The 27,358-nt window shown below is 40.0% G+C and overlaps 1 protein-coding gene across 1 annotated transcript; it reads right to left on the reverse strand.

The window, feature by feature from the left end:
- Positions 1-970: 970 nt before the first annotated feature.
- LOC121952955 (actin filament-associated protein 1-like 1) lies at positions 971-26,405 on the reverse strand. Its single transcript, XM_042499841.1, has 19 exons — positions 26,246-26,405; positions 15,265-15,393; positions 12,778-12,858; positions 12,087-12,172; positions 11,886-12,003; positions 11,687-11,776; positions 11,104-11,315; positions 9,829-10,008; positions 9,607-9,699; positions 8,540-8,642; positions 6,193-6,348; positions 5,504-5,718; positions 5,190-5,335; positions 4,995-5,076; positions 4,293-4,401; positions 3,912-4,079; positions 3,638-3,804; positions 2,061-2,186; positions 971-1,867 (listed from the first exon to the last, which is right to left on the reverse strand). Exons 1-19 carry the CDS (start codon positions 26,277-26,279, stop codon positions 1,841-1,843), a joined length of 2,322 nt encoding a protein of 773 aa, XP_042355775.1. The 5' UTR covers positions 26,280-26,405; the 3' UTR covers positions 971-1,840.
- Between the last annotated feature and the right edge of the window lie 953 nt (positions 26,406-27,358).

The following is a 27,358-nucleotide window of genomic DNA, read 5'->3' on the forward strand; positions in this document are numbered from 1 at the left end:
CGTTTGAATTTAAAAAAACAAACGTTTTCACTGCATCTCTCACGCGGGCTACAAACAATGGAAGGTACGCACCTGTTTAAATGTGCAGTGGGCCGCACGCGCCTGTTATGCAGCTCCTCCTGTATGCACAGTGCCACCACTCACACATACTTTACTTTGCATGCAAACCATATAACTAAGTGAATCGCATTTACACACTCCCATAACTACAACAACCAGCAATTTATATCCGCTCTAACAGTCTGTAGACCTATGGATGCAACAAACACTTCCTTTTGGAGTGTATTTTTCTCCCACAATGCAATGCACGGAAAGTAGCTGCACCTGGAAAAACGTAAACTAAACTTATTGTGGATGTTAGGAAGGCAGCTCTGGGAACACATACCAACACTTTAAACGTTTTGTAAGTAATGTGCTGCTATCAGTTAGTATAAAGTAGTAAATTATGTTTATATCCTGTATTCATTGTGAATTCTTGTGTGAAATTTGGACACCCTGAAACATTCAAACAAGGTGTTTTAATTTGACTTGGCCACTGGATGGCGCCAAATTTCCAGAGTTTGGACACTTTTTTTTTTCTTTACAATAAATCAGTGGTTCTCAAACTTTTTCAGTCATGCATCCTTTCAGAAGTTAAAAAACTTCCCACTCATACCCCACATTTTTTTAATGAATCATTAACAATAACTGGAGAAGCAACTAGTAAAAAAAAGATCCATGCTGATTTAAGCATGACAGCATGAGTAAACTCCTGTTTGTTTATTTTTTTATTTTTTGGCATAAATCGCATTCATTCAACTTTGTTTCACTCTGTATTTTTTTTCCCCCTGCTCATCCACGCCCCCCAGAAAATGGTTCTATGTCCCTTCCACAGCCCCTGCCCCACAGTTTGAGTATCACTGCAGTAAAGTTATCCTGGAAGAAAGTACCAGGCTGAAACAATCCAAATTAAAGAGTCCAGTAGACAATGTTTCTTGATAAAGTCATCATTTACTCCAGCGTGTGTGTTTGTTCACCTCTCTGTGATGAACAGGGCGAGCAGACGCAGGCATTCATCCTCACGATTCTGAAGCGGGGTGCTACTGCTAATACCAAGACATTTGTGTAGTCACAAAATACAACAAGATAAAGTGCAAAAGGCAAATATGACAATAAAATCACATATAATGGTAAAAACCAATAGTTTCACATTGAATTAATAAACATTTACTCACTGGTTTCAGGAACAGTGTCATACTCAATATGCTTTCCTAATAGTTTAAATACACCTCACAAGATGTGGGATACTTCTCTCATCAATAAAGATAACTTAAGGTAGTAATTATAATCATTTCTATACTTTAGTTTTTCACTTTACACTGACAAGTATCCTGTAAGAAAGGAATTAAAACAGTGGACATCTTGCCTGTAACTCACAGTGTTGATGAACCACACTCCCTCTGTGATGCATTCTTTTGAATTAATCACATTTTCACTTTCTGCAGCCCTGTGCAAATGTAAACACACATGCAAACCCACACAAACACACATATCATGTTCATAGTGATGCACATTAATACTGAACTGGTTCATCATTAAAAGTCTGTCATATTTACAGTGGTCTAGACGGCACCGTGCTGCCTGTACTTGCAAAGTTTCCTTTTTTGTTGAAAGGTAAGATGAGGGAAGACAGTGTCAGAGTCTGTGCTGTTCCCTCTTTCTCCTCTCCCTCATCTTCTTCTTCTTCTTTTTCTCAGTGCCAGTCATCTTCATCTGTTTCTTCTTTTACACGACTTCCTGTCACAGCTCAGTTTGATTTTTTCTCTCCATGAATCCATCTGTCGAAATGTTCATACTCAGTCTAGGTCCCCTTCTTTGACTCCCACTCCTGGAAACCATGACACAGCACAGAGTGAGGAAAACATTTCTAGCTGTCCTCATCTCACACACACATTACAGCAGGGTTTTGATTCCAAATATTTCATTTGGATAAAAGAGTATCATTTGAGTGATTTTTCTTAAAGGGTGTCAAAGGTTCAGTGTGTTGCCCAACAGACAGACGACTCACAAACTGACCCTACCTTTGCTTTCTGCATGACGTTCCCCTTGGAGGAGGCGTACAGAGACGGAGGGCGCTTGCGAAGCTCACTTGCTGAGTTGACCGGCACAGTCTCATTGTATACCTTCTCAACTTTGCTGCCCTGTGCCTGTGCACACAAACACAAATATCAGATATCACTCATTTAAAGAAATAATTCTTAGATTTTGCAAAAATAGGTGTATTTCACTTGGACTATTTCTTGCCCAGGAGCACTGACTTCTTGGAGCAGGTTGCAAAAACTGGTCTTAACTGAGTCTGGCCCTAACTGGTCAGTCAGTCTTTGTTAAGACCAGTCTGTAGAAAAGACAACATGTTGGCTGTACCAACCAAACTTCAGCAAAGTCCAAACCATGCCCGGTCTTAGCGATGCACATTCATGTAGCTGCCCAGCAACTCTGGCTCTTGGTTCTGACTATTGCCTTGCCATGTGTGTTACTAGGATACATTGTAGCTAATCATTTATCATTTGTGGCAATGTTGTTATGGAAGATCACAGAGAGGAGAAGGAAATTTAAGTTTCAGAACTGTACAGGAGAGGCACGTCTGTGTTTGATTGACAGCAGCCTGAAAGGAAATAAAAAAACAAAAAAACTTGGCTGTAGCTTACAACTCAGAGACGGACAGTGTGCTGTTAGCAGTGATTTTAACAAGGAAGGACCACAGCAGCACGAACGGACCAAAGTGACATTTGCAGGATGGTTTATATGCAGCTGCTTTATCTTCTGCAGATGACCAGCTATCAGCAGTTTTCAGCAGTGAACGTTTGTGTTGTCACTTGTTCAACATGCTGAGGTGAAGAACAAGACGTGTTCATGTTTGTAAGTTAGCTAGACAAAAGAAGACTTCAGCCAGAAGCCTTTTGTTTCCTGTCATTATGCCAGCTTTAGCTTTAGCTTTATAGTTAGCATACAGACACGGACATGGTATTGATCTTCTCAACTTACTCTCACCAAGAATAAGTTAATAAACATACTATATCCCTTATGCTGGGCAATATGGAGAAAATGAAATATCATATTTTTTTAACCAAATACCTCAATGTCTAGGCTATATTGCGATATATTGCTGTGATATTTTAGGGCTGATTATTCATGCATTCACAAATTATTTACACAATAAGATTTGTGGATAAACAGTCTTTAGTAATGTGAATATATGATGTGGATGTAAGTCCAGAAAATTACATCACTTTACTGTAACTCGGCCTTTTAAACCAGGAAAAGACAACACTTGTGATATTATGACATCCAAAACCGAAGATGATATCTAGTCTCATATCGTAATGTCAATATAATATTGATATATTGTGCAGCCCTAATCCCTAAAATAAAATACAGTGAAGTAACAGCACCTTCTGAATCTAACATCTACCGAAGAAGTGGGCAAACATACAGCATTGAGGTAAATTCAATAAGACATAAAGTAAATGTGTCTAAAATGAAGTGGCCAGAGCTTGACAAATAACAGGATAGATTTCTAAAATAGTGACTTTCTCTTCACAGTTTATACTTTTCCAGCAGAATAATACAGAAGAGCGTCTCTGCTGCAGCTGCCCACCTTGACGCTGATCTTGGTGTCAGTGGGAGGACCCAGCGCTCCTCTTGCCAGCGATTTCTTCAGATTTTCTTTGACCTCTGTCAGTCTGAGCTCCAGCTCCACCCTCTCCTCCTCCTTCTGTTTACACAGCGTCTCCAACTTGGCTAACCGCTGTTCCACACCATGATCTGCACACACACACACACACACACACACACACACACACACACACACACACGTTAGTACTGCTACCAAGCTGAAGTCTAAACAGCGCTGTGTGTGATTTGTCTCTGACCTGTGACACCCTTCATTTCTTCCTTCACCTCCCTCTTCTCCCTGCGGAGGGAAATCAGTGTGTGTCTCAGCTCTTCCTTTTGCTTCTCCAGCTCCTCTTTCTGAGTCAGGTACCTCCTGGCATCCTCCTCTGCACGCGTCTTCCCATACCGTCCATACTGATTTACATCTACATGGAAAATATAAACATACAGAGCAGATTTATAGTGGGACAAAATGTCAGTGAGTTAGTTGAATATTCACTTTGAAAACTTTTACTTTTCACCGTAATCATGATCAGGAGAAGCCAGATGCAACATATCTAACATTTTTCAGCTGCATTTCCCATCATATCATTTTTATGTAGTCAGTCTAATCAATGATGAAATGAAAGGAGACTCACTGGAGGCATGTCTCTTGACAGCGGCCTGTTGTTCAGTTTTTTCAGAGTCCCTGCTGGAGAAGGAGGCATGACGTCTCACCTGTCCAGCTCTGCTCTCAATCTCTCCGTCCTGTGGGGGAAAAAAGTACATTTTTTAAACCTACAATATTTCCAGGGCCCTTTTTTAAATCAAAACTTCACAGCAAAAATCATAAGGAGATTTGTAGAAGGAGATTTGTAGTCATAATTTAATCAAGTTTAATCCTGAACATCTATCGACAAATTCAAACATGCATTAGAGAAATAATAAGAGGGGATGACTACCTCAGGCAGACGGTAAAGAGTCCCCCTAAGCAGACACAACTGGTTCAAAAACCTCTTTGTCTTACTGTCCATTAAAGCCCTCAACACCACCTAGGCTGAATAAGTATAATTGCATTTCTGTCTTGCTGTCCAGCAAAGTATTGTGTGACAGATGTGCATATTTCATGATGGGTATGTGAAATTGATGAATGAATGTATTTGTTGTTTTTTAATTGTTTTATTTTTACTGTATATGTATTGTTGTTTTTATTGTTTTTGTACTGCAGACACTGAAGTCCAAGGCAAATTTCCCACTGGGAAGATAAAGTCTATCTAATCTAATCAAAGACTCAAGAAGCTTTAAAGCGTCTCCAAATGTCCTGATACCGTTAAATACTGGTTCATTTAATGTTTTCTCACCGCAACGCTTTCATAGACCTCATCATATGTTCTGGAGTCTGTCGAGGTACTGCTGGAGGAAGTAGCAGTAGTAGTGGCCCACCTGAGAGGAAAAAACAGAGAGACAGAGACAGATGTATTTCAGGATAAAAGTTCAAAATAAGAGACAAAAAACATGTGGAAACATGCAAACATATACAGCAGGAAGAGACTCACAGGAAGGAGTGTCTGGCAGCGTGCCGAATGTCGGTGAGCGTGTCCACGTCGATGTAGTCATAGTGCAGCTCTTCAGGGAGAGTGGTGCTGCCGGTCTCTGCAAACAACACACCCAACCAGCGGCCGAGATCCTCAGAGCTGCTGGCCTGATGGACACACACACATTCACAGCTACTTGGTTTCCAGAAAAAATGTAGGTGTGTCATGTCCGTGCATGTCTTAACTTTCTGATTCATCAATGTTAGGACATGAGTCATGAGAAGCAAACCAGTCTGCCTACATTACATCTCTATGTTGATAACGGTATATTTTACCTCTAAAGATGCCAGCTCGCTGCCCGCCTGCAGGATACAGAAGGAGAAGGGATGTTTGGGGCCGAGGCCTCCTGTCACCACCTCTGCACCTTTGAGCGGCACCACAATTACCGGTGGTCGCTGGTCCCCGGGGTCCTTCTGCAGGTATAAGTTTCCTCCTCGCACAACACACCAACGCTCCTTCCAAGAGCCGCTCAGACACACGCTAAGGAAGCCTGTGGAGAGAGAGAGAGGAGTGTGAAAGTGATGAGAAGACACAGACGTATCTGGTGGTTATATTCCTTTTTTAAAGCGAATATATATATATTATTTTTAGCCTATTAATATGATGTTTACTGTGAGTTTGGTGTGTGGGCTTATTATATCTTTATTATTGTTTTTATGATGTTAACTCGGCACATGAAAAAAAGACGTCTGCTTTTCAGTGTGTTATTTATGAACTTATAGACTGTATCACAACAACTCTGAAACATGTACAATAATTGTACAACGCCATGTTGTTTTTTTTTAAGAGTGGCTTTTCTCGCCTCTTTGGATTATATCAAGAAGTTATTTCAAACCAAACTGATATAAAACTGATATTACTTTGGCAAATACTCTAATTATTAACCTGTCACTAAATACACAAACACAAAACTAAACAATCAGTCTGTCAGCCAAACAGTTTCTGGATCAGTATTTGTCCTCACCACAGCGTGGGTTATCATGGTGACCAGAAGCTGAGGGAGGCTCTCCTGGTAAAGGAGGTTTCCGTTTGGAGAAAGTGATGATCCGATTGATTTTCTTCCCCGCTGCTCGGCTCATGGACCCCGTCAGCTCCGAGAACGCTCCGCGCTTCCCCCTGTCTGAAAGCAAACATACCCCGGTCAAACTGTGCTGGACCTGACAATAAGGTCACTGAGCTGAGGTTAATGATATACAGTATTTAGGAGTGGAACTTTGCATAATTTTGAAAAAGAGATAAAGAGATAATGTTGCCTAATCACTATAGTATCTTACTTTCAATAATACTTTGTAATCCAAACAACACACTTTATCAATTACATGAAAACAAAAACCTGCAAGGAAATGAAGGACATTCTTGTGACACGTCCACCACATCAGTACTTATTCTACTTTTAGAATCCGATAATAATATACTGTATATAATTCCAGAAATGTCTTTTATTCATTCAGAGTATCCCTACAGAGTAATTGTGCATTCGTACTGCGTGCACCAGGTGCTGCAGCGCTCTGTCCGCCCCACTTCCTATGATGTCAGTGAGAGACAATCGCAGGAAGAGGACAGGAAGGATGTCATATCTGTTCACGCCTCACTTCCTGTCTCTCCTTCTCTCTCATGTCTCTTTAGGTTCAGAGCCGCTCGGACAGTAAACAGGTTGTTACAACAGTGAAACAACATGAGAGTGTTTGACCTATATTCTGACCCACCATCACGGATCCCCAGATTTATCCTTCCTGATTTTGTCGATGGATAAACAACAACGGTGTTTGTTCTTTTGATCAGAATCTAAGAAGGATGTGTTGTGTGTGTGTGTGTGTGTGTGTGTGCTTAGTTGTGGGGACTTGACTTTAAGACTGTGAGAGTGAGGACATTTTTGGAAAGTGAGGACATTTTGAGTTCACTTCCTCTGAGGACCATTTAAAGGGTCAAGACTCGGTTTAGGTATAGGTTAGGGTTAGGACCCGGAGCTACTTATACTAATATTAGCACTTTTGCAAAACAGTAATGCATTTTTAGCTTATAAGGTTTTAGTAACAACACTGTTTTCAGTATTTTGTTTATCCTCATTGATGCAGTTCAACAGCATTACAAACTACAACTTCCAAAATGACAATAAAGCTGAACAGATACCTCTCTAAATACAGTTTCAACAAAAACTGAATATTATAACCCTAATTTTTAAGAATATTCCCACCATTATCACCATATCAGAGGTCACTATGCAGGAATGGTTGGTTACTGTTTATAAACAGTGTCGCCAGTAAAAGTAAAAACAATGCACTCTTGTTAGATAATTTTGCATTTTCTGTTGGGGTTTTTTTTTTTCCTTTTTTGGCGCTGTTTCCACTATTTTGTAGCTTCCTTTTGGATGCATGCTGCTTACAGTCTGGCACCTGATCACTACCTTTTAAAAAAATGTAGACCGCACCTTTGTGCTGTGCCCAGGAATGTTTTAAACACAGCAAAATAAAAAGGGAAATAAGAAAATACAGGCAGAGGGCAGAGTGTCTGCAGAAAAATACACAGCCACACACTGAAATTGGGTCAGAAGTGGTGACTGAAACTTTTGGTATGTATCTATAAATTGTTTTTATTCAATCAAATGTGATTTAGGCTGCTGGCGAATCCCCACCCATCATTGACTGGTTTTGAGTGAAAGCTCGTGGGTAGCTAGCAGAGTAGGAGGTGTGTGTTTGGGTTACAGTTAGAAAACTTTGTTTATATCTTTGAGGTTGGGGTCTCATTTATTCATTTCACCCTTTTCCTCCTCTTCAAGGTTATTATAGTTAACTAAAAATAAAAAATAACCCCCCTGACAAACACCCTTTAATACAATTGAAAAAAAACTAAAGCTAATACTGAAACTACTAAAGACAAAACTAAAACTCAACATTTTTGATCAATAAAAACTAAACTGAAACTGAAACTAAGCTGGATTAAAAGCTAAAATTCAAAACCAAATAGAAATAAAAGCTGATGAAAAAAGCTGATGCTCCTTTTGATTTAACAGTGTGGGTGAAGGAGGTGGAGGTGAACAGTCCTAAAGCGCTTCCCCAAGACATGATGGAAAAATCATTATATATGTGTCAAAATTAAAGTAATCATTGTCCAATTTTGAATTTTAAACCATACCTTACATCAAATTTTACATGCAAACAATCACACACAGTCACAAATCTAATGTTAAATCTGTGTGACTATGATGATTTAATCTGTAAGAGTCTGCTGTGTCCATCACTAAAACAACAATTACAAAGAGTCAGTGATTTCAAAGTAATCAGAAATTACTAGTTACTAGAGGGTAAACCTACTCAGTGAGTCCATGGTGTCCCGTCCTTGTCCCTGTGCAGTGGAGTGGCTTTCTGCTGTTGGCCCGCTGTCTGAGTCGGATGCCTGCCGCTCACACTGCAGCACCTGGCGAAGACAACGCAGAAACCTTTATAACTTGTTTTTCCCCATTACAGAGACGAATGTTACATATTAAAACATATCTATCCTGTTTTAGCAAATACTTACGTTCTTTCACTGAGCAAAATCATGTTAACACAATGACACAGAAGTTTGTTGAAATGTGTTTTTTTGACTTTATGTATTTTTAAACCTACTCTGCCAACATCGGGTGTAACTGCCATGTCACCATGTATTCAGCTTGTTGGCTCTGCAGCTGTGAGCCAAAAGCTTGTATGAAGCTCTTTGAAAACTGGCCAGCTCAGCAACCACAATAATGTCACCTCACTCACGCTACTTTTAAGTTGGAGCCAAAGGAACAGTTGTGTCATGTGTGGGTGGAAAGAGGTGAAGTCAGCAACAGAAATTGAAATGTAAAAACTAGAGTACAGATTTAGAGTGAAATACACCTCAGTGAGTGAAGACGTAGATATTACAGTGAGACACAGAGAGAAACAACTGTAATACTGGTACAGAGAGCGCTTTTTCCGACAGAAAATTCAAGAAATCTGGGACTGGTTAATGGGCAAAGCTTGTGAACTGGAAAAACACAAAGAAAATACTGTAGATCAGGGATACGCAACTGGCTTTGTTTGGGGGTCACTTTTGCAAAATGACAGGAAGTCAGGGGCCAGCCACAGCAGCCCCATACATTTTTAGGACAAAACATTTCTTGGATTTTAGCACACTTCAAGGATTTTAAGATGTTTTTAGAATTTCAGGACATCTACAAGCTCTATTTTGATGTTGTTTTATGCACTCTGTCACCTTACGCATACTTAAACAATTCCCAGTGTGAATCCCTTATTAAACCCATTATTATTGCGAATTAGAAAATGGTCGGCAAGGGGGCGGGGCAGCCAACCTATTGGGGCCAATTGGTTGCTGTAGATAAACACTCAAAGACACCTGCAGGAACACATGCACACACCTTGTCAAGCTCCAACTTCCTCTGTATAATGGGAGAAGTGGACCCCTCCAGTCCCTCAGTGTTGCTACACTGGCTGCCGACATCCTGCACCACCTGGTTCCAGAAAAGAAAAAACCTTCACTTCCAACACTTCCAACACCTTCACTCAGCCATATTCCCCCATGTACTCCCCCACTCTTGTCTGTCTCAGCACCAGCCCTCTACTATAGTGAATAAAGGTACCTTGAGCCACCGCTGGGCCTGCTCTTTACTCTGAACAGCCAGGACTAGAGCTTCGCCTCCAGGCAACGAGAAACGCAACTCATGTCTCTTTTTCCGGCCTTCCTTTGGGACGTAGATGACGTTGCACAGATTCAGCGGGAGCTCTGTGTGGGGAGTGCTCTCTTTGATGCTCTTAAAGCACTGTAAAAGACAGATAGTGAGATACTGTAAACCAAAGTCACAAAAACGTTTACTTGTATCATCTAATGTAATTTGATGCTAGCTCACTTAAAGTGTAACCTTTGAAAATTTTCTAGCAAAGTCATTTAAAGGTTACCATCCCAGCAGAAAACCATGTTCTTTTACCTGAAACTAAGCAAAAGTGTTACCATAACTACTAGCATACCTTGCAGCATTTATCTTATTTCTAACCACGCATCATAATTTTTGCATTCCAATTGTTGAAACCTTTTTATTTTTTTCTGAGACATCTATATAAGACGTCTTTTTCAGCTCGGTCTCCTGTTGCAGACCGGCAGCACAGAGGATTTATACAATCAGCACAGTTTCAGTGTGGACACCCAAGATTGGTGTCATCAATTCAGTATCTGACAAAATGTTTCTTAATCTCTTTCTGAGTTATGGTGCCCTATGGTCCTATGGTGACCTTTGACCTCTTGGATGTAAAATGACATCATTTCATAATTTTATCCAATAAGACATTTGGGTAAAATTTTGTCATAATTAGCATATGAATTGTTAACTTATGGCCAAAAGCATGTTTTGTGAGTTCACACAGACCTCTGAATATCAAATCTAATCAGTTAATCATTAAGTCCAGGAGAAGTTTGCGCCAAATTTAAATAAATTCCCTCAAGGTGTTCCTGAGATATTGTGTTCATGAGAATGAGACAGACAAGGTCACAATGACCTTGACCTTTAACCTATGACCAACAAACTCTAATCAGTTCATTGTTGAGTCTACGTGGACGTTTGTGCGTGAAGGAACGTGAAGGACTTCCCTCATGACATTCTTGAGATATCGTGTTCACGAGAATGGGAGGGACAGACAGACAACCCGAAAACACGAAGGCTATCGCCGACATGGATGCATAAAAAACATTGTGGAAACTAAGAATAATGTTCAAAGTCTTTGTCATGATGTCTACTCTTTAGTACTGACTTTATTGGATGTGTATACTTTTTCCCTTCAACATTTAACCCTAAATAACACCAGATGAAAATTCGATCCTTTAATATGAATGTCAAAACAAATACATAATCAGCTCTATGTACCTGAAGTTTATTGTCTCGGACTACGACAAGCTGTTTAGCCCATTGGCCGAAGCGTTTCTTTCTCAGCAGGAAGGCACAGATGCGGCAGTCTCTAACTGGTCCATCGGGACTCTCCTCAGCCGTCCATCTCTGAGGTTGCTCTCGCCCTTTGGCCTCTTCCTCTTCTTCTTCATAAGACTCGTAGGAGCTGCTCAGAGCATCGGAGTCGTTGTCTGAGCACCAAAAACAGCATAAATTATTGCTTTGCAGACAGACAATGTCTGGTTCATTCATGTATTCCATGTACTTCATTCCACATAGTTTATGACACTTTCTCTCCTTCTCTCTCTCTTCATTTGCAAACATCCATGTCTCATTACTGCAAATCACATAATCTGCTTCTTCTCTGGAGCCTTTGTGTTTTTTACCATTTTTTTTCTCCCGTTAGAGTGGTTTTTTTCCCCTTTATCGACTGTGAGGGCCAAAGGACAGGGGGATGTTGTGTGCTATAAAGCCCTCTGAGGCAAATTGTAATAATGGGCTTTAAATTGACTTGATAAGACCAGTATTTGTGTTTGTAAATTTGAATTGCTGGCACACTCACAGGAGTTTTTGGGAGGTCCATTAATCCTGGTGATGGGGTAGTTGTTGTCTGCATCTTCATAGTAGGCGTCCTCCACAGAGTTCCTGGAAGCTGCAGGAGAAAATCGCAGGAGTCGAGACGAGATAAACCTCTAATAATTCAGTTGTTTACAATCAGTAATGAGTGTGTAAATCTGTGTTTTTAAGTTTGTGTACTGAACTGTTCATGTTGGTGGTAAAGTACTGAGGGGTGGATCCAGGATCAAGAGGAACAGCCTCTTCATAGTAGTCATCGGGAAGTGGGGTCGTCGGCAGAGGAGGGGGCGTGTCAGTTGGTGTCTGAGGTGAAAATTAAACAAAAGTTTTGTTACGAGAATGACAGCAGCAGGCAGATTGACAGGTAGATACTGTGGACAACTTACAGATTTATTAGGATGAGTCTTCTCCTCTTCTTCTTTGTGCTCTTTCTGCTCCACTGGAGATGCACTGAGCATGTGCAAATCACAGTCTGAAGGAAGAATAATGTCATCATAAATATCATGTATATATAGGTAAAATACATTTTATGATATTAGACATTTTGGATATGATGCAATATGATGACTGGAAATATACACTAATGATGATTTCATCTTGGGATCTCATAAGACTGAGCTGGAATTAAAAATTTTATTTATTAACTTTTAGCAGGTCTATGTGTTGTATAAAAATTGTGAAAGTATCAAAAAGCTCAATCCCCAGATACTCCTGTTTAAAGCGCTACTAGAGTCATGCACCAGCTGAAATTAAGAGAGTGCAGATGTGGAAGACCCACAAACTCCCACCAACAGTCAGAGCAGACTGGACATTTTTGGGAGGGGAGCTTAAAAAAACAGGCTCTAAAACAGAGCGTTTCAGACAGAGGGTAATTACAGGTATATTCAGGCAGAAACTGTGAGGTAAATAAAGTGTTTTCTGAACATTAAAGCATGTAAACATGTTCTATTAGAAACCCAAAATAAAAGTATAAACCTGAAAATTCGCATAATATGGGAGTATCCTGTAGATATCGTGATTGCATTCTCATGTGGGGCCCTTTGCTGATTTCCACCGCTAGTTTTAAGATCTACTCACCAAAATCCTCAAACAGAGACTCTACAAAGCTGGTGCCGTTACCATAGAGACAGCTGTTCATGTAGACGTCTGATCCATTGACTGTGGGAAAGATAGATTAGGGGTTAAAAATAGGATAAAAGTTAGGATTAGGACTGTGATGCATGCTAGGGTCAGGAGAGTCCAGATTACCAGAGTATACAGGGACACAGCAAATAGGCAAGTGAGTGCTCAGTGAGTGTCAGTACTGAACAATTTGTATTTTTAGACAAATAAATTGTATGGAGACCTGAGTCAGACAGTAAAGAAGCTCGGACTGGAGCTTGTAAATCTTTGTACCAGTGAAACAAAGATAACTGAAGTCATAAAATGTGTGTGAGTTTGCCAAACCTCCAAGACTTTCTGGAAGTGTTTTAAAACCAGTGTGAGAAATAAATCTCCAAAGCATTTGGCTGTAAAAAGCTGAGTTGAAGTGAAATATGCTGATGGATGTGCCGTGTAAAAATCTGGAGCTTGAGTGTGGGCAGGGCAGCCTGGGTCCATTCAAACAACTGTGAGGATGTGTCACTATCAGGATGTTTTGTTTTTCTCCTTTCTTTGACCTCTTCTCATTATCCTCTCTAAACTTTACATTTCATTATCCTCTTACCGCAATCCTTTTATCCTCTCCAACATCTCCAAGATAAACAAAGATCTACTGTAAAGACCTCAGTAAGACCTGATTTTCATTTGCATTTGTCTCTAAACGCAACACAATTACTGCACCGTATCTAACGCTGTGTTGTGCTGGCTCATGACAGGAAGGTCCCTGTCTGAATGAACACTGCTGTAGTGACCTTGAACAAATTGCTCAACTCTGTTAGATGGCTGCAAGAGTCACACTAAATTAATGTGAGGCAGGATGCAGCTGAAAGCCCGCAAGCATGGACGGTCACATTTCATCAGATAAATAACATCTCATTTGTAGTTGCGCCTCATTTAACAGTCTAATCTACTTTTCCCTGTTAGATGTTTGTTTGTCGTTAGATGACATAATGTACCTCTGATGTGTTAAACCTACAGTAGCTTGAAATTAACTACAACTTACTGAGGTGAGAAGATCTAATTCAGCCTCAGTGAAATAATAGAAATGCTTTTGGCAAAATGATTTAATGGTTTGGGACCAGTGTGTTTGATGATCTAAACGAATATGTGCATGTTGTTCTTTGTGCTCCTCAAGAATTAATAAAAGCTGTGTCCTGCCAGCTGTAACAATCACATCAGCAGGAGTTCATCAAAAATAAATATAACTGTTTGCAGTAAATTAATGAAGTTTAAAGTTTATTTGTTTTTTTTTATTTACAGTAGTGCACCTATGGGCCCTGACACACAGAGCCCATGGTTGGCTGTGTCAGTGTCGGGCAGGGGTGTGTCTAAGGAGTGGCACGGGCCACACCTGAAATCTGATTGGCCAGCCCGGTGCCACCCCATTACGATTGGCTATCTGTCCAGTCAGTTTGAAATGTTTATCGGTGCAATTCAGTCGTAAACCTGAGAGGCAGTGATGTGCCAGAGTAGCGTTAAGCCTGACTAATTTTACATACAAATATATTGATACAACTGATTGGTAGGTCTATTTATCTTTAAACTATAAACATCAATGTATGAAACTACAATGTTAGTAATTAAAGGAGGTATAGGTAATGGGACAAAAATGGTTAATTAAGCTATGCCAATGCGTGTGCCCAGCACAGCGCTCATACTTTATGGCACCCCTACATAAGTCAGTGCCCTACTTGGGCCACCACAGTAAAAAAGAAAAATTTTGGACACTCCACTGACGTTAGGCCATTGGTGAGCATCTGTTGCCCTAGTTTTGGCAGTGTGTCCCACACCATTGGCACTAATCTGTACATGTAGGCTGTTTTTTTGGGAGATTCAGCATGTTGAATTGACATCGGAGCCCATCTGTGATAGAAACCACTCTGATTGGTAGCTCATCTCAGAGGATGAGAAAAAAAGCTGAAATGAGGAAACCAAACAAACAACTTAAGACAAAAGGGCATTAGACTTCAACAAACTTCATATTCGGTACGATTATTTCTTATCCAGTGACCTCTTTAGCAGAAACTTTTCATCATTATTTGTATTATTGCTTACTAGCGTGCAGTAAATATAGTTTGTTCTTGCTAATGTGCTCACTGACTAACCAGCAACTTGATTCAGTTCAGTGGGCCTTCTAGTTTCCCTTTTTGAATGATGAATACAGACTTCTGCCACCTGCTGGTATCAAGAGTAATTTCCTCTCATGCAGGCGCAGAACGTACGTGCTGTTGGTTGTAATCTTTGACGTGTATTCAAATGCAACTTTTTGCCCGAGACACAGACGACGTAAGAAGACACAAAAGTCAGCCCTCATTGCCATTCGTTCTTTGGTGTCAGTTTGGTGTGTCTGGGCCTTAATAATTACAATAAGGTAGGATATGTAGAAGTTATACTGCCTCCTCCATCTTAGATGTAATTCTGTACCTGACAGCTGCATTGAGTCCAGGATGTTACGAATGGAGGCTATCTTGTCAGAAGTGGCAGGACTGACCATCTCGTGGTCAAGCATCTTCAGCAGAGAGCCGAGCTCATTCACAAGCCGCTCCATCACCACTGAAAAACACAAAAGAACATATTATTACAATGTTTGCAGAACGGCCATGAAATATTCTTTGGCATTGAACACCATCATAAAAGCCCCCTCTACAGACTCAACGTGGCTAAAATTATTATGCTATTACATCAACTGCATCAAATATCAATTTAACACATGCATGCAAGGCCATACAGGCAAGTGCCAGCAAAACTGGAGGTTCACGAGAGGCATGAAGTCAGTTTGGAACTCAGCTCACCGCCTGTTGCAACAGCTGACAGAGAGGAGGTATTTAACATCTGAACACATCGCCCTATTCATTTAGTCCTCCTCAGAGTCAGCCGTGTTGTGCATTAGAGAGTCCGTCCCTTTATCCCTATACTACGCCACCACAATGGATGTTCCTAACAACAAATTTCCCTGCCATTTAAATAGTTTAAACTAGTTGACTCATCTAACAGTACAAAAACACTCAGAAAACAGTCAATATTGAGCACAATTAAATTTATGAGGTTAATCCTTTGAACACTGAGCAAATAGGCTTGACTTATTTAGAAAACATTAGGGGGAAAAAATGATAAATTCTCTGCAAATTGCAAGAAATGTTAGATTTGGGAAATTATAAATAATTATTAATTAATTAAAAATCTTGCAATTTGCAGAGAATTTATCATTTTTTCCCCCTAATGTTTTCTAAATAAGTCAAGCCTATTTGCTCAGTGTTCAAAGGATTAACCTCATAAATTTAATTGTGCTCAATATTGATATATATAAGTATTTATTTAAAAATTGGGTACATTTTCTAATAAAATTATCAAAGGACTTTTAATCATCTATCTACTTGTTTTTTTTAACACTCAATGTTTTTTTTTTGGTAATGTTCTTATTCTTTTTACAATTTTTTGAGCAATTTCTTTTAGAGTTGTTCATTGCCTTTTATCCATGTTTTGGAGGGAAATCAAGCCAATTTGCTTGGGTTTCAAAGGGTTAGACATTGTTCAAAAACATAATGTTTATAATTACAGTAATTTGAAATAGCTGTTCACATTTTTCAACTTCTAAATCGTATTTTAAATGCTGCTAAAATGTGTGGCACTTCACACCATGAATTATGGACGTTGCACATTATTATACAAAACATGACAACAACTCACTATGGAAACATACACAAATAACAAAATATTTATCTTTAGGAAAATAAATCTTTGCGAAACATGTCTTATAATTACAATGGCATTTTCATTAGATGATCCCAATTACACAAAAATAATTTTAATAATAAGTTTAAGCGCAACTAGCAACGTTTGACCAACAAGTCAAATAATCACGTGCATCCCAACTACCACAGATCAAATCCTACTTTTATTTTTCTACATTTCAAGCTTTCTTTGAAAAATGATTGTTTTCACGTTCAACGCTGACATCCTGTGTGTGTCCATGTGTGCATTTTGTTGACCTTGACATTGTTCCAAAAGCTCTGCCACACTCTCACACATCCTGCCTGCTCAGAGCCGACAGAGAGGACGAGGAGGGGGGAGAGTCAGAGAGAGAAAAGGAGGTGAGGAGGAGGGGGCAGGAAACTTCCTTCCCTAAAGGAAATGGAGCCAAAGAAAAGAAGAAAATCTGTTGTTCCACTACAGATAGAAAAGGATATGGTTACCAAACTGCCTGTCGCATTGAGTTAGTTCATTCAGTGACCATTTATTCATAGGAGATGTCTGAGAGGCAGACGTTTGACATGAGGGACATTAGTTTGAGTTAGACAGACAGCTCCAGTTCTTTAAAAGAATAACCGACTCGCCTTTAATTAAATACTGAACTCCACTATTGATATGATGAAGTATTATTGCTGCCATTAAGCTGATGGAGTGGATCATTCAGAGTGTAACAGCTGCTAACCCTAAAATTATTTCATTTGGGTTTCAGTGGAAAGTTTTACTGTCCCAGCATGGCCCACATGCTCTTTAAGTGGCTTTTCCACACCGCCAAGAAAAATATTTTGGGGAAACATTAAATCTTTGGTATTCTTGGCATTAAAATAGTAAAATATACAATGTAATTTCACCCAAAACACAAATAAGGTTGACAGGAAGTTCAAGGACACTTGAACACAGATGCTGGAATCTCAACATGGGACATAACACTGAGAAGTGTTTAAAGGGATAGTTCAGATTTTTTGGAGTGGAGATGTTTGAGGTACTTATCCATAGACAGTATAGAACAAATAGTAGGTGTCAGTCGGCACGCCCTCAATTTTGAGAAGCAGACTGAAGTCTGACATAGAAACTAAATAATGTACTGCTATGAGGGGTCAGCGACAAAAATTTACTTTGGCCACCGAAAACAGTCCCTTCTAAAAACAACAATATTAGTTTAAGTGTACGATATATTGAGAATATTTTCACTTTCTTTAGCTTAATGTGATTTCCATCAGGAAAATGAAGCCGTTACATTTCTTTCTTCAAAGCCAGACTCCACAGAGAAAAACAGTGATTTAACGTTGCTGAACACAGGAGCTGCTGGTCTAATGCTGCCGCGGAAAGTTATCCTGTTTGCGTTATTTTGAGACTTTGGCGTTTTAAAGGGTTCGTTTGGAATCACCAAAGTCATACAAAAACAAAAACTAAATATCTAATTTAAGCAGCAGTAGATCAGCAGCTCCCGTGTCCAGCAAGCTATATTTACGTTTTTCCTCAATGGAGTCTGGTGACTGACGAGAACATAGATGGGAAACTGAAGCCTTTAAAGCCTTCCCCGTCAAAATGGGCTGTCTGACAAAAAAAATTTTTTAAAAAACAGCAAAAATACTTCCAATACAGCATACACTGAAACTGATAAAGTTTTTTTCAGGTGGCTAAAATATATTTTGTTGTTGAACCCTCCACAGTAGTACATTGCTTAGTATCCATGTCAGATTCCAGCCTGCTTCTCCGAGCTGGGGGCGTGCTGACTGACATCTACTGTATGTAATACCCTGACCATTGATAAGTACCCAACACAACCCCATTTAAAAAAAATCTGAACTATCCTTTTAAGCATCTATGTAGTAGACAGAAAGGAATCTACCTCCTTTATAAATCTTCTCAAGGAATGAAATGGAAATGAAGCCCCTTTGGCCTCTTGTCCTTCTTGAAGTCTGAATAAACTCTAAAAGCACTACACCAAGTGTTTCATTTCATTTTTATCAAAAACGACTTTTCTAATGTGTCATACAGTAGCTAGAAAAACTGACTATATCCTTAGAGGTGACTAATAAGATGTTAAAATGAGTATTAAAAAAACAACAACCTTAAAATAAAACAAACTTTCTAGCAGCAAATAAATACAGATGCTTAAGGATAAAATTTTGAGAAAAATATGCATTTTTAAAAAAAATATCTGGTACAAAAGTGAAGTCAGAATAAGTTCAAAACAGCCTCTCTTTCTCTCAGACTCAGTGAGGACACAGAGAGTGAGTGAAAAGCCCTCTCTCTCCCATAGCTTCTTCCCTCGGCCTCCCCCTGTCTGACAATACTCTATTGTCTCCACACGGGCCAAAATTAGACGACCACAATGCTCCGCAAGACCAGAGCAAACAATACAACGTCAGAAACTCAGACAAAAAAACAAAACAGGAACCAACACACATAGTCAAAGAGGGGCGTGGTGCAACACAGCTGCATCGCTTCGATCCGTGGGCACTCAGGGTTAAAGGATAGATCTCCAGCAGCTGTGTGTATGCGTGTGTGTGTATGTGTGCGTAGTATTTCTCGGCCAGCAGCTGTGGTTTCCTGTCTTAGCTGTCGACAGAAGCGTCTCTCCACTCCTTCCTGATCTCGACTCTCTCCTCCATCCCGCTGCGAGTCTCACCTCCTGTCTCGTCCTCCCACTTTCCCCTTCTCTCTCTCTTTTTCCACTTCCCTCCATCCTGCCGTTTGTCATTTGGTCCTTTGTTACCTTACACTCTCCCTCCATCTCTGTTTGCACTTTTTCTGTCACTATCCTCAGTTTATTCCCCATCTATCGAATAAGCATTTAAAGAAGTTTCTCCATTGATCTGTTGTGCTTTGCTTGTCTAGGAAATGTTGCAACACAGGCTGAAAAAAAACCAAAATTCAATGTAATCAATCTGAGTGTAAACAAAGCAGCAGTGCGCTGATGGAGTCTCGGACAGGGCCGCTGGTCTATTTTCTCTTTCTTTACGTCTAACTATACACAGTCAAGGCCGTCCACTCGTTTGCTGTCTCTCTCTCCCTCCTTCACGTCTGTGGACATCTATCTCCCTCTCGGGGGGACCGGAGGGTTCAGAGGCTGAGAATCAGCTGTTCTGGAGGCTTGTGGTCGGTCTCACCCACAGAGGGATCTTTGTAACCCCCCATTCCACACACACATGCTCAAACACACACACACACACGGCACAGATTTCCTCCTTGAATTCACTTATGCACTTTCCCTTAACTAACAGGGAGAACGAACACACACACACACACACACACAATTAATTTGTATCTTAAGCAGAAATATCATCATATACAGGGGAAATACTGTCACAAGAGCAGTCTGGAGAATATGTTTGTGTCTTTTACCCACATTTTTGTGCGTGTTTGTGCAGACAGGCAGTCATGAGACCTGGGCCATGCGACTCTCATTTGAACTGATTTATCGTGTTTGGTTGCAACGCAGAACAAAACAACTACTACGACTCACTGCTGCTGCTGTTTATCCCACCGCATAATGCTTATGGGCGGCGGGGTGAAAGAGGAAAGATACTTTTCTCCTCCTAAGGCTTTAACTCCCATCTATTACACGTCTAACCCATCAATCACACCACTTCAAGGCTAACCTCCTCCCTGACTTGCCTCTCCCATCCAAACTATCCCTCCTTTTTGTTTTCTTTCCTTTCAGAGTGGGAAGAAATTATGAGTGCAGTGAACTGAATTGTTGTTTCCATGATTCATGTTGCCTGAGACACATGATTATCTGTAACAGGAACATTTAAGTTGTACTTGTGTGACACAAGCATGAGTTTTAATGCCTTTTTCAAGTTAAAGCTGCTGTTTCGCACTCCAGCAGGCGCCCTCTTCCTGCCTCCCCCACACTCCCACAGGCTGAGGTCCCTCCAGAGCCTACATTCACTCTTCCACTCCTTTCTTTCTCTCCCTCCTCCCTCTCTGATCCTTCCCTTTTAACTCCTTTCCCCTCCATCCCATCTCCAGACACCCATCCTCTTCAGACAGAGGTCAGAGTTCAAGTCTTGGCAACCCCAGCCAGCTCCCTCTCAGACAAAAGTCTACTTCAGAGATTCAGCGTCCAGTAATTCATATTTTCGTGACAACAGAGGATGGTGTCACTGCTCGCTCGGGGTTAGCATTCAGTCCGACGCTTTAAAAAGTCCCCTCCAAAAGACCAAGATCTTTAAAAAGAAACAGCTGGGGGAAAATAGTCTCTTTTTCACATTCTTTCAGTGTCTTATCACTTTCCTCAGACAGTAAATGGTGAGGAGCCACAGGAAACAGATGACACTGGCGCAGACACTGTGGCACAGCATGAGTCTGATTTAAAACACAGACTGTTGGGCTGCGGTTTCACCAGGTAAGGAGCAGTTCAGACGTCGACCATGGGGAAGCCGCACACCTTAAAAAAAACCTTTTGACACATGCTGATGTGAAAAAGAATCGCCTCTCTGCCAGCTGAAGGAAAACTTTGATATTTGGAAACTGAGCTCTCTTGCTGAGAGTCTGATGAAGGAATCAATACAATGTTCATGTCTTTGAGGGCTCGGTGTCATTTATATGTTAGAACAAACTATTTCAGGCCAAACTTTCCCTCTAAAGTTTACATGTCCCTGTGATCCGGGAATATTGATGAGCACGGGGGGAACTGCGATGCTGACACTCCATGTGAATGGAAAAACACAGTTGAGTAAAATGCCAACAGGTATGCAGGTATGTAGTGCAGAGATACTTTCAAGTGTTTTAATTACATCTCAGCACACTGACATGCGATCTCAGTCGAGTATACTTCGCTCACCTACGCCACAGCAAAGGCTGTATGAATTGTAGCTGCTGTTTTGGGCCAATCACACATCAGATTAAAATGAAGAATGCTTGCAGTGATTTGCTGCGAGCAAAAACTGATACAAATAGTCGTTTTTTTTGAGGATCTGGGTACTAAAAGGATCAAATGCAGGTATCATTTGACTGTTTGGGTACTATGTGGCACTGGGTTATTTCTGCCAATAACTATCTTGACTGAACTTTATGAAGTACCAATACCCTAATGTCTCGACACCAAATACAAAGCTGGTCACCAAAAGATGGTTAGATTAGCTTAGCACAAAGACTGGAAAACAGCTCACCTTGCTCTGTCCAAAAGGTTACAAAATCCACCTCCCAGCACCTCTTAAGCTCACTGATTAACACATTGTATCTCATTTATCTCATTTACACAGACTTTGAAACCACTTTTACATTGTGGCCAAACTGGGTAACTACAAGTTCCAGGTCTGTCATGTGATGCAATTAGGCCCCCAAAATATATATTTTCCCACTGACTTAACTGGTTAAGAGTTGACTGAAAACCAGTTCATACATTTACACTATCTGGATTTGATCCATTCAGTCCGATAACATTGCAAATGTCTAGACGACCTGCGTGATTAAGTTATTTTATCCCCATTCAGGTTATCAGAGGGCATAAGTTAGCTGCTTGGCCGGGAAAGTGTCTAGTGCTAGATAAGAAGCAAGCATAAGATCTGGGACACTTTATACCAAGGAGGTCAAACTTTTTTGGCATCCGAGCAGCTTTCATAGGAATGAACTGGGCCCCACCTCCAACACCAGTTCTTTTATTTCCCCTGATTTAAGTTGGTGTGCTAAGCGAAGCTAAGCTAAATGGCTTGTGGTGGTAACTTTATGTTTAGCTTACAGACAAGAGAGTAGTATCAATCATGTCACCCAACTCTGCAGCGAATATGAATATTTCCCAAAATAAAGTTTTCCTTTAAGACTGCAGTGATGCTTTTGACTTCAGCGTTAAATCTAGTGGCTCCATGTCATGTGAAACTGTTGCTTGTGTTAAAACCACTGCAAAACAACCCAACTCTACAGCTCAAAGCAGCTTTTCAAGTCTTCAAAAGAATAGTTCGACATTTGGGAGTAAACATGTTAAAAGTTTCAGTTTTGATTAAAGATTTATTAAAAGGCACTTAAATGAAGTTATGTGTTGGCATTTGTTACACCAATTTCTACATTTCAACAGAAATATATTCATCATTATTATCCAAAGATCTGTTATCGGTCTCATATCAGTGCTTAAGTAATAATCGGTATCGGCCCTGAAAAACCAATATCAGTCCGCCCAAGTTTTTTGTGACAGGTGTGATATAATGGTGATGATGACAACTGAGCAAAATATGATCTAGTGTTTTCCCTGTTTTGCAACAGACAGACTGTTATCACCACATCAGCTTAGTTTCCACCTACGCCTCACCAACATGTGTGACAAGCACAGACCTGCTGCTTTGGGAATCTCTGTCCCAGCAGTACGGCTCACTCTGGGCTTAAAGAGGCAAAGTAATTTCCCTGTTCCTTTGAAATATGACTTAAAATTAAATCAAGAGAGAGTTCTGGATTGTGTGCCTCTGAACGAGAGAGATAAGAGGGGGTTGGGTGGAGGATCGCTGGGTGAGGAGGAGGAAAAGGGAAAAGGAAATGTAAGGGAACCATGGTTGGGGTCAAGGCTTGTGACACTCGTTAAACTGAGGACGTTACCCCCTGTAGCTCTGACGTAACAGAAGTTATTCTACAACTTCAATCTGTACAAATGTCGCCCATTTGTTGCAGCTCTTAACACCATTATTATTACCATTTTTTTATCCCGTAAGACACACTTCGTATTATCACTATTATCATAAAATAGAGGTATTTGTCACGGTTTTATTTTGTTATCATGTGTGGTTTTAATGTTTCAACTTAGCTTTTATTTACATTTACATTTACATTTACATTTGTGTGCAGCTGTCAGCCTCAAAGTAACCTAACATAATTTTTTAAAAAGTTTTTTTTCTAGACTGTACAGTTGCACAGGTGTTTGGCGACAAACCACTTTAGTTACATTGTATAAGCTGCTTGTGTTTTAGAGGCCTTTTTTATGAAAGACATTTTGACAGGTCGCAGGTGTAAATAACACTTTTAACGATGGCTGATCAATGATCAGGCTGTCAGGGTCCAGGTGTTGTGATTGCTGGCTCAGTGTCACACTGCCATGACTTACTGGGACACTTTAATAAAACAGCATCCGTTAACTGTTATTTACAAAACCTGTGCTTCTCCTGAGAGAAGTAAAAAAGTCTGCTGTGGCTGATGTAACATCGGTAGTGAGCTGTGGTGGAAGAAGTACTCAGATATTTTAATTAATTAAAAGCTGTAAAGCACAAGTATAAAAATAGTCTGTTATGAGTCAACGTCCTGCATTCAAAAAGTTACTTACTTAACATCAAAATATACTTTAAGTAGCAGAAGTGCTAACTGCATAATGTCCACTGGCGCATTACTGGATTATAATTATTGCATGCATTAATGTTATCGTCACTTAAATGTTACAGCTGGTGAATTTGGAGCTACATAGACTATTTAGTGCCTGACAGTTTTATCTACAACATATATCGTGATTTATAAGCTGATTTATATTTTGCATTGATAATTTAAATCTGGAAGGAAATTAAAAACTAAATCACGTAAAAAGTACAATATTTCCCTCTGAAAGTGCAATACTTGAGTAAATGTACTTAGTTACATTCCATGTCTAGTGCTGAGAAGATGCTGTAACACAGCACCAGCAGAGCACCACTGAGAAAAATGCCATGATTTATATTATTATCATCATCCCTATCATCACATGATAATTATGATTACATAGCTATAGAAGAGCAGACCTTACGCTGTTAATTAAAATAAGTCTGGATCTAGGGCTTTCAACAGTGTCAGTAGCTGAATTTCTTTTTTTTCTTTCTAAAATTGGGATAAACTTTCTTTTACCTTAATTTTTTTATTCGTCTTTTTTGAGAAAAATGACGTCATTTTTAGTCTATATTCATATAATGAGCCTCAATTACCCACAGGCAGTGGTGCAATACGACAAAGTAAAAGTACTTTGTAAGAGTACAAAGATTGTTTTGTGTATCTGTACTTTACTTGAGTTTTTATATTTCTCTCATCTTTCATTTTTACTACATTTTCTAAATAAATTGTGTATTTTTATGGCACTAAATTTCCCCAAAGCATCTTACTTACTACAAAATAGGGACAGAAAAGAGGAGGGGACAGACAATGAATGAAAAGGAGGGACAGAAAAACTGTATTTTGTTCTTTAAATCTTTGAAGTTGTAAAGATGTAGCCTAATGTACACTCCACTTTTAAGGTGGTTTACGTTACAAAGAATAAACTTTGAACACATGCTTTTGTATTCCCAGTGTTTACATTCAATACATAAGTACATGTAATATCATAACACTACTTTCGATATTAAGTACAGTAAATATGGGATAGATGTGGGACTTTGGACTTTCACTCAAGGAATATTTTAACAGATGATTTTAATTTCTACAAAAGTAATTTTCTCAAAAGAAATCTGTATTTTTTTCTCAAGTAGGGCTTTCTGATACTTCATCCACCACTGCCCATAAACTAGAGAGGTGTTTTAACAGAGCATGAATAAATGCTTCACAAATGGTCATTGTATCCCTTTGGATAATCGCTTGTGATCCTCGTTTGCCAGATTTTCAGTTCAGGCCGCTGCTTCATCACCTGGTGTCACATAATGCAGCCTGCTGTTTGCAGCACTGTCGCCTGGAGGAGCAGACAGAGACAGAGCAGCCATTCAGCTGCTGCAGCTTCACTTCCAGCGGCGCTGCTGCTTCCAACGAGGCACTTCTCTGTTGGTATCAGATTGCATCACACACTACCTGAGTGAGGATTTACCTCACACACACTCACACACTCACACACACACACACACTCACAGCGCTCCAACCGGCGTGTAGGAGGTATGACATCACTCTCCCGTTACTCCAGCAGCAGTCTACCAGGAGCAGGGCGCGAGGCTGTTTGGATAAACTGGTGGTGATCCCCTAAGACTTGTTTAACCCTTTGCAATTGGCTTGATTTCTTTAATAACATTGGAGTTGGGCAATGACCAACTTGACAAAAAGAAAAAAAAAAGTCACTCAAAAAAAATCCGAAAATTAGCACAAAAAAAGAAAAGACAGACTAAGGAAATGCCCTGACAAAAAGTGATACATTAAAAATAAACTTTGTTTGGCAACACATTTTGAATTGCTCTTATAATTTTAATCATAAATATAGTGTCTGGATATTTCCCTCTCTTTTTTTTGATAATTTTCTGACATTTCTCTCTCCTTTTTACAGCATTGATTTTCTTGTCACCTATTACCAATTTCTTGCTCGCTCGACATTGCCCTTTCCCGTGTTTTTTAAGAGAGTTTAACCTTTTTAAAAGGTTTAGCTCGCCTACTTAAAGGCATCTGAATGTAAAACAAGAAAAACGGATGTCCATCCAGGTTTCAAAGGGTTAAATGAGAACTTAAATAAAAAGTTGTACCCCTTTTGTTTTTGAAGTGTTAACGTGTATCCTATGTTTATGACGAGCTTAATTAAACGGTAGAGTAAATAACATTTTAGTGTCGCCTGTTTATCCTGTTTTGAATTGTCTCGCGCGTTCGTGACCGTTTATCTCCTCAGAAATGAGCTCAAATGTGCATTTGTGCCTTCATGGTTATGGAGGCTTCTCCAAGGAGTTAAAACACAAGTTACTGTAGCTCTTTTGTGAAGAGTAACATGACATTCAAAGACAGTCTGGTACGCTTTACTCACCACTTTGTCGTTTGGACTCCATGCCGTTTGACATTATTTGAAAGTCCGAGCGCTTATTTCCGGTAGTAACCCCTCGGCCGTTTCATTCAAAAGTTACGGTTGTGAACATGTGAGGCGTGTTGAGCTGCAAACACAGCCCAGCTCTGTCAGCCTCCGGGCGGCCGAGTGAGTCAGAGTGGCCGCTACAGTTTACAGTGTGACTCCGCAGCCGCTGGTTCATCAGCCGCGGCTGCGCGGGGTCCTAGTGCCAGTCAGAGCAGCTCTGCTCCACACTGGGTTTTTTAGGCTACTATACATTTTAAACACATGACTGCTAAGAGACACTTATTGAAACCACACTATTTTTGGACATTTTATCCCCAATATGTTATTCATGAGTGTTTTTCTTGTGGCAGAACAGTGGCGTGTCTAAAGTTTTTATGTCAGGTGGCCCAAGTGGGGCACTGACAGTGTTGCCAGATGTACAATCATTTTCTTATTTGTACGATAGTTTTGTACTTCCGAAATTGCCATTATGTACGATAATTTGACCATTATGACTTACAATAAGAGCTTAGTTTAGTTTACGACTTTCATTTAAGCTCATTTCCCGGCTCCTACATCTGTGTTAACACTCACATGATCTCCTTGCAGCCAGTAGTGTTTGGTTGTTTGGTGCAGGTCATGATGACATGAACGTGTCGGGTCACGTTCATCAAGCATGCACCGCTGTGGTTTGTTTCAGTAAACACTCGACTCAGTCGTTTAAATACTTGTTCACCAAAGTTATGAATTCAATTTGTTCTTTTGCTTGTGATTGGCGTATGATCATTTTTCACACAATAGTGAAATTATAGTGATAAAATAGTGATCTCTGGTACGATAGTTTAACATTTCCAACTTGGCAACACTGGGCACTGATTTATGATTTTTTTTTGGCATTAAGTATGAGTGCTGCTGAGGGCGTAGCTTCAACTTAACATTTTTGTCTCCACTCACCTTACCCACTTTAATTACTAACACTGCAGTGTCTTGCATTCCTGTTTATAGTTTAGTTTAAAAGATAAACAGACCTGCCAATTGCAACACAGCAGAGTGATGCCATGCAAATGTTAAATAATGCTTTGCATCACA

Source organism: Plectropomus leopardus, chromosome 13, assembly GCF_008729295.1.
Source record: "Plectropomus leopardus isolate mb chromosome 13, YSFRI_Pleo_2.0, whole genome shotgun sequence".
Lineage (NCBI taxonomy): Eukaryota > Metazoa > Chordata > Actinopteri > Perciformes > Serranidae > Plectropomus > Plectropomus leopardus.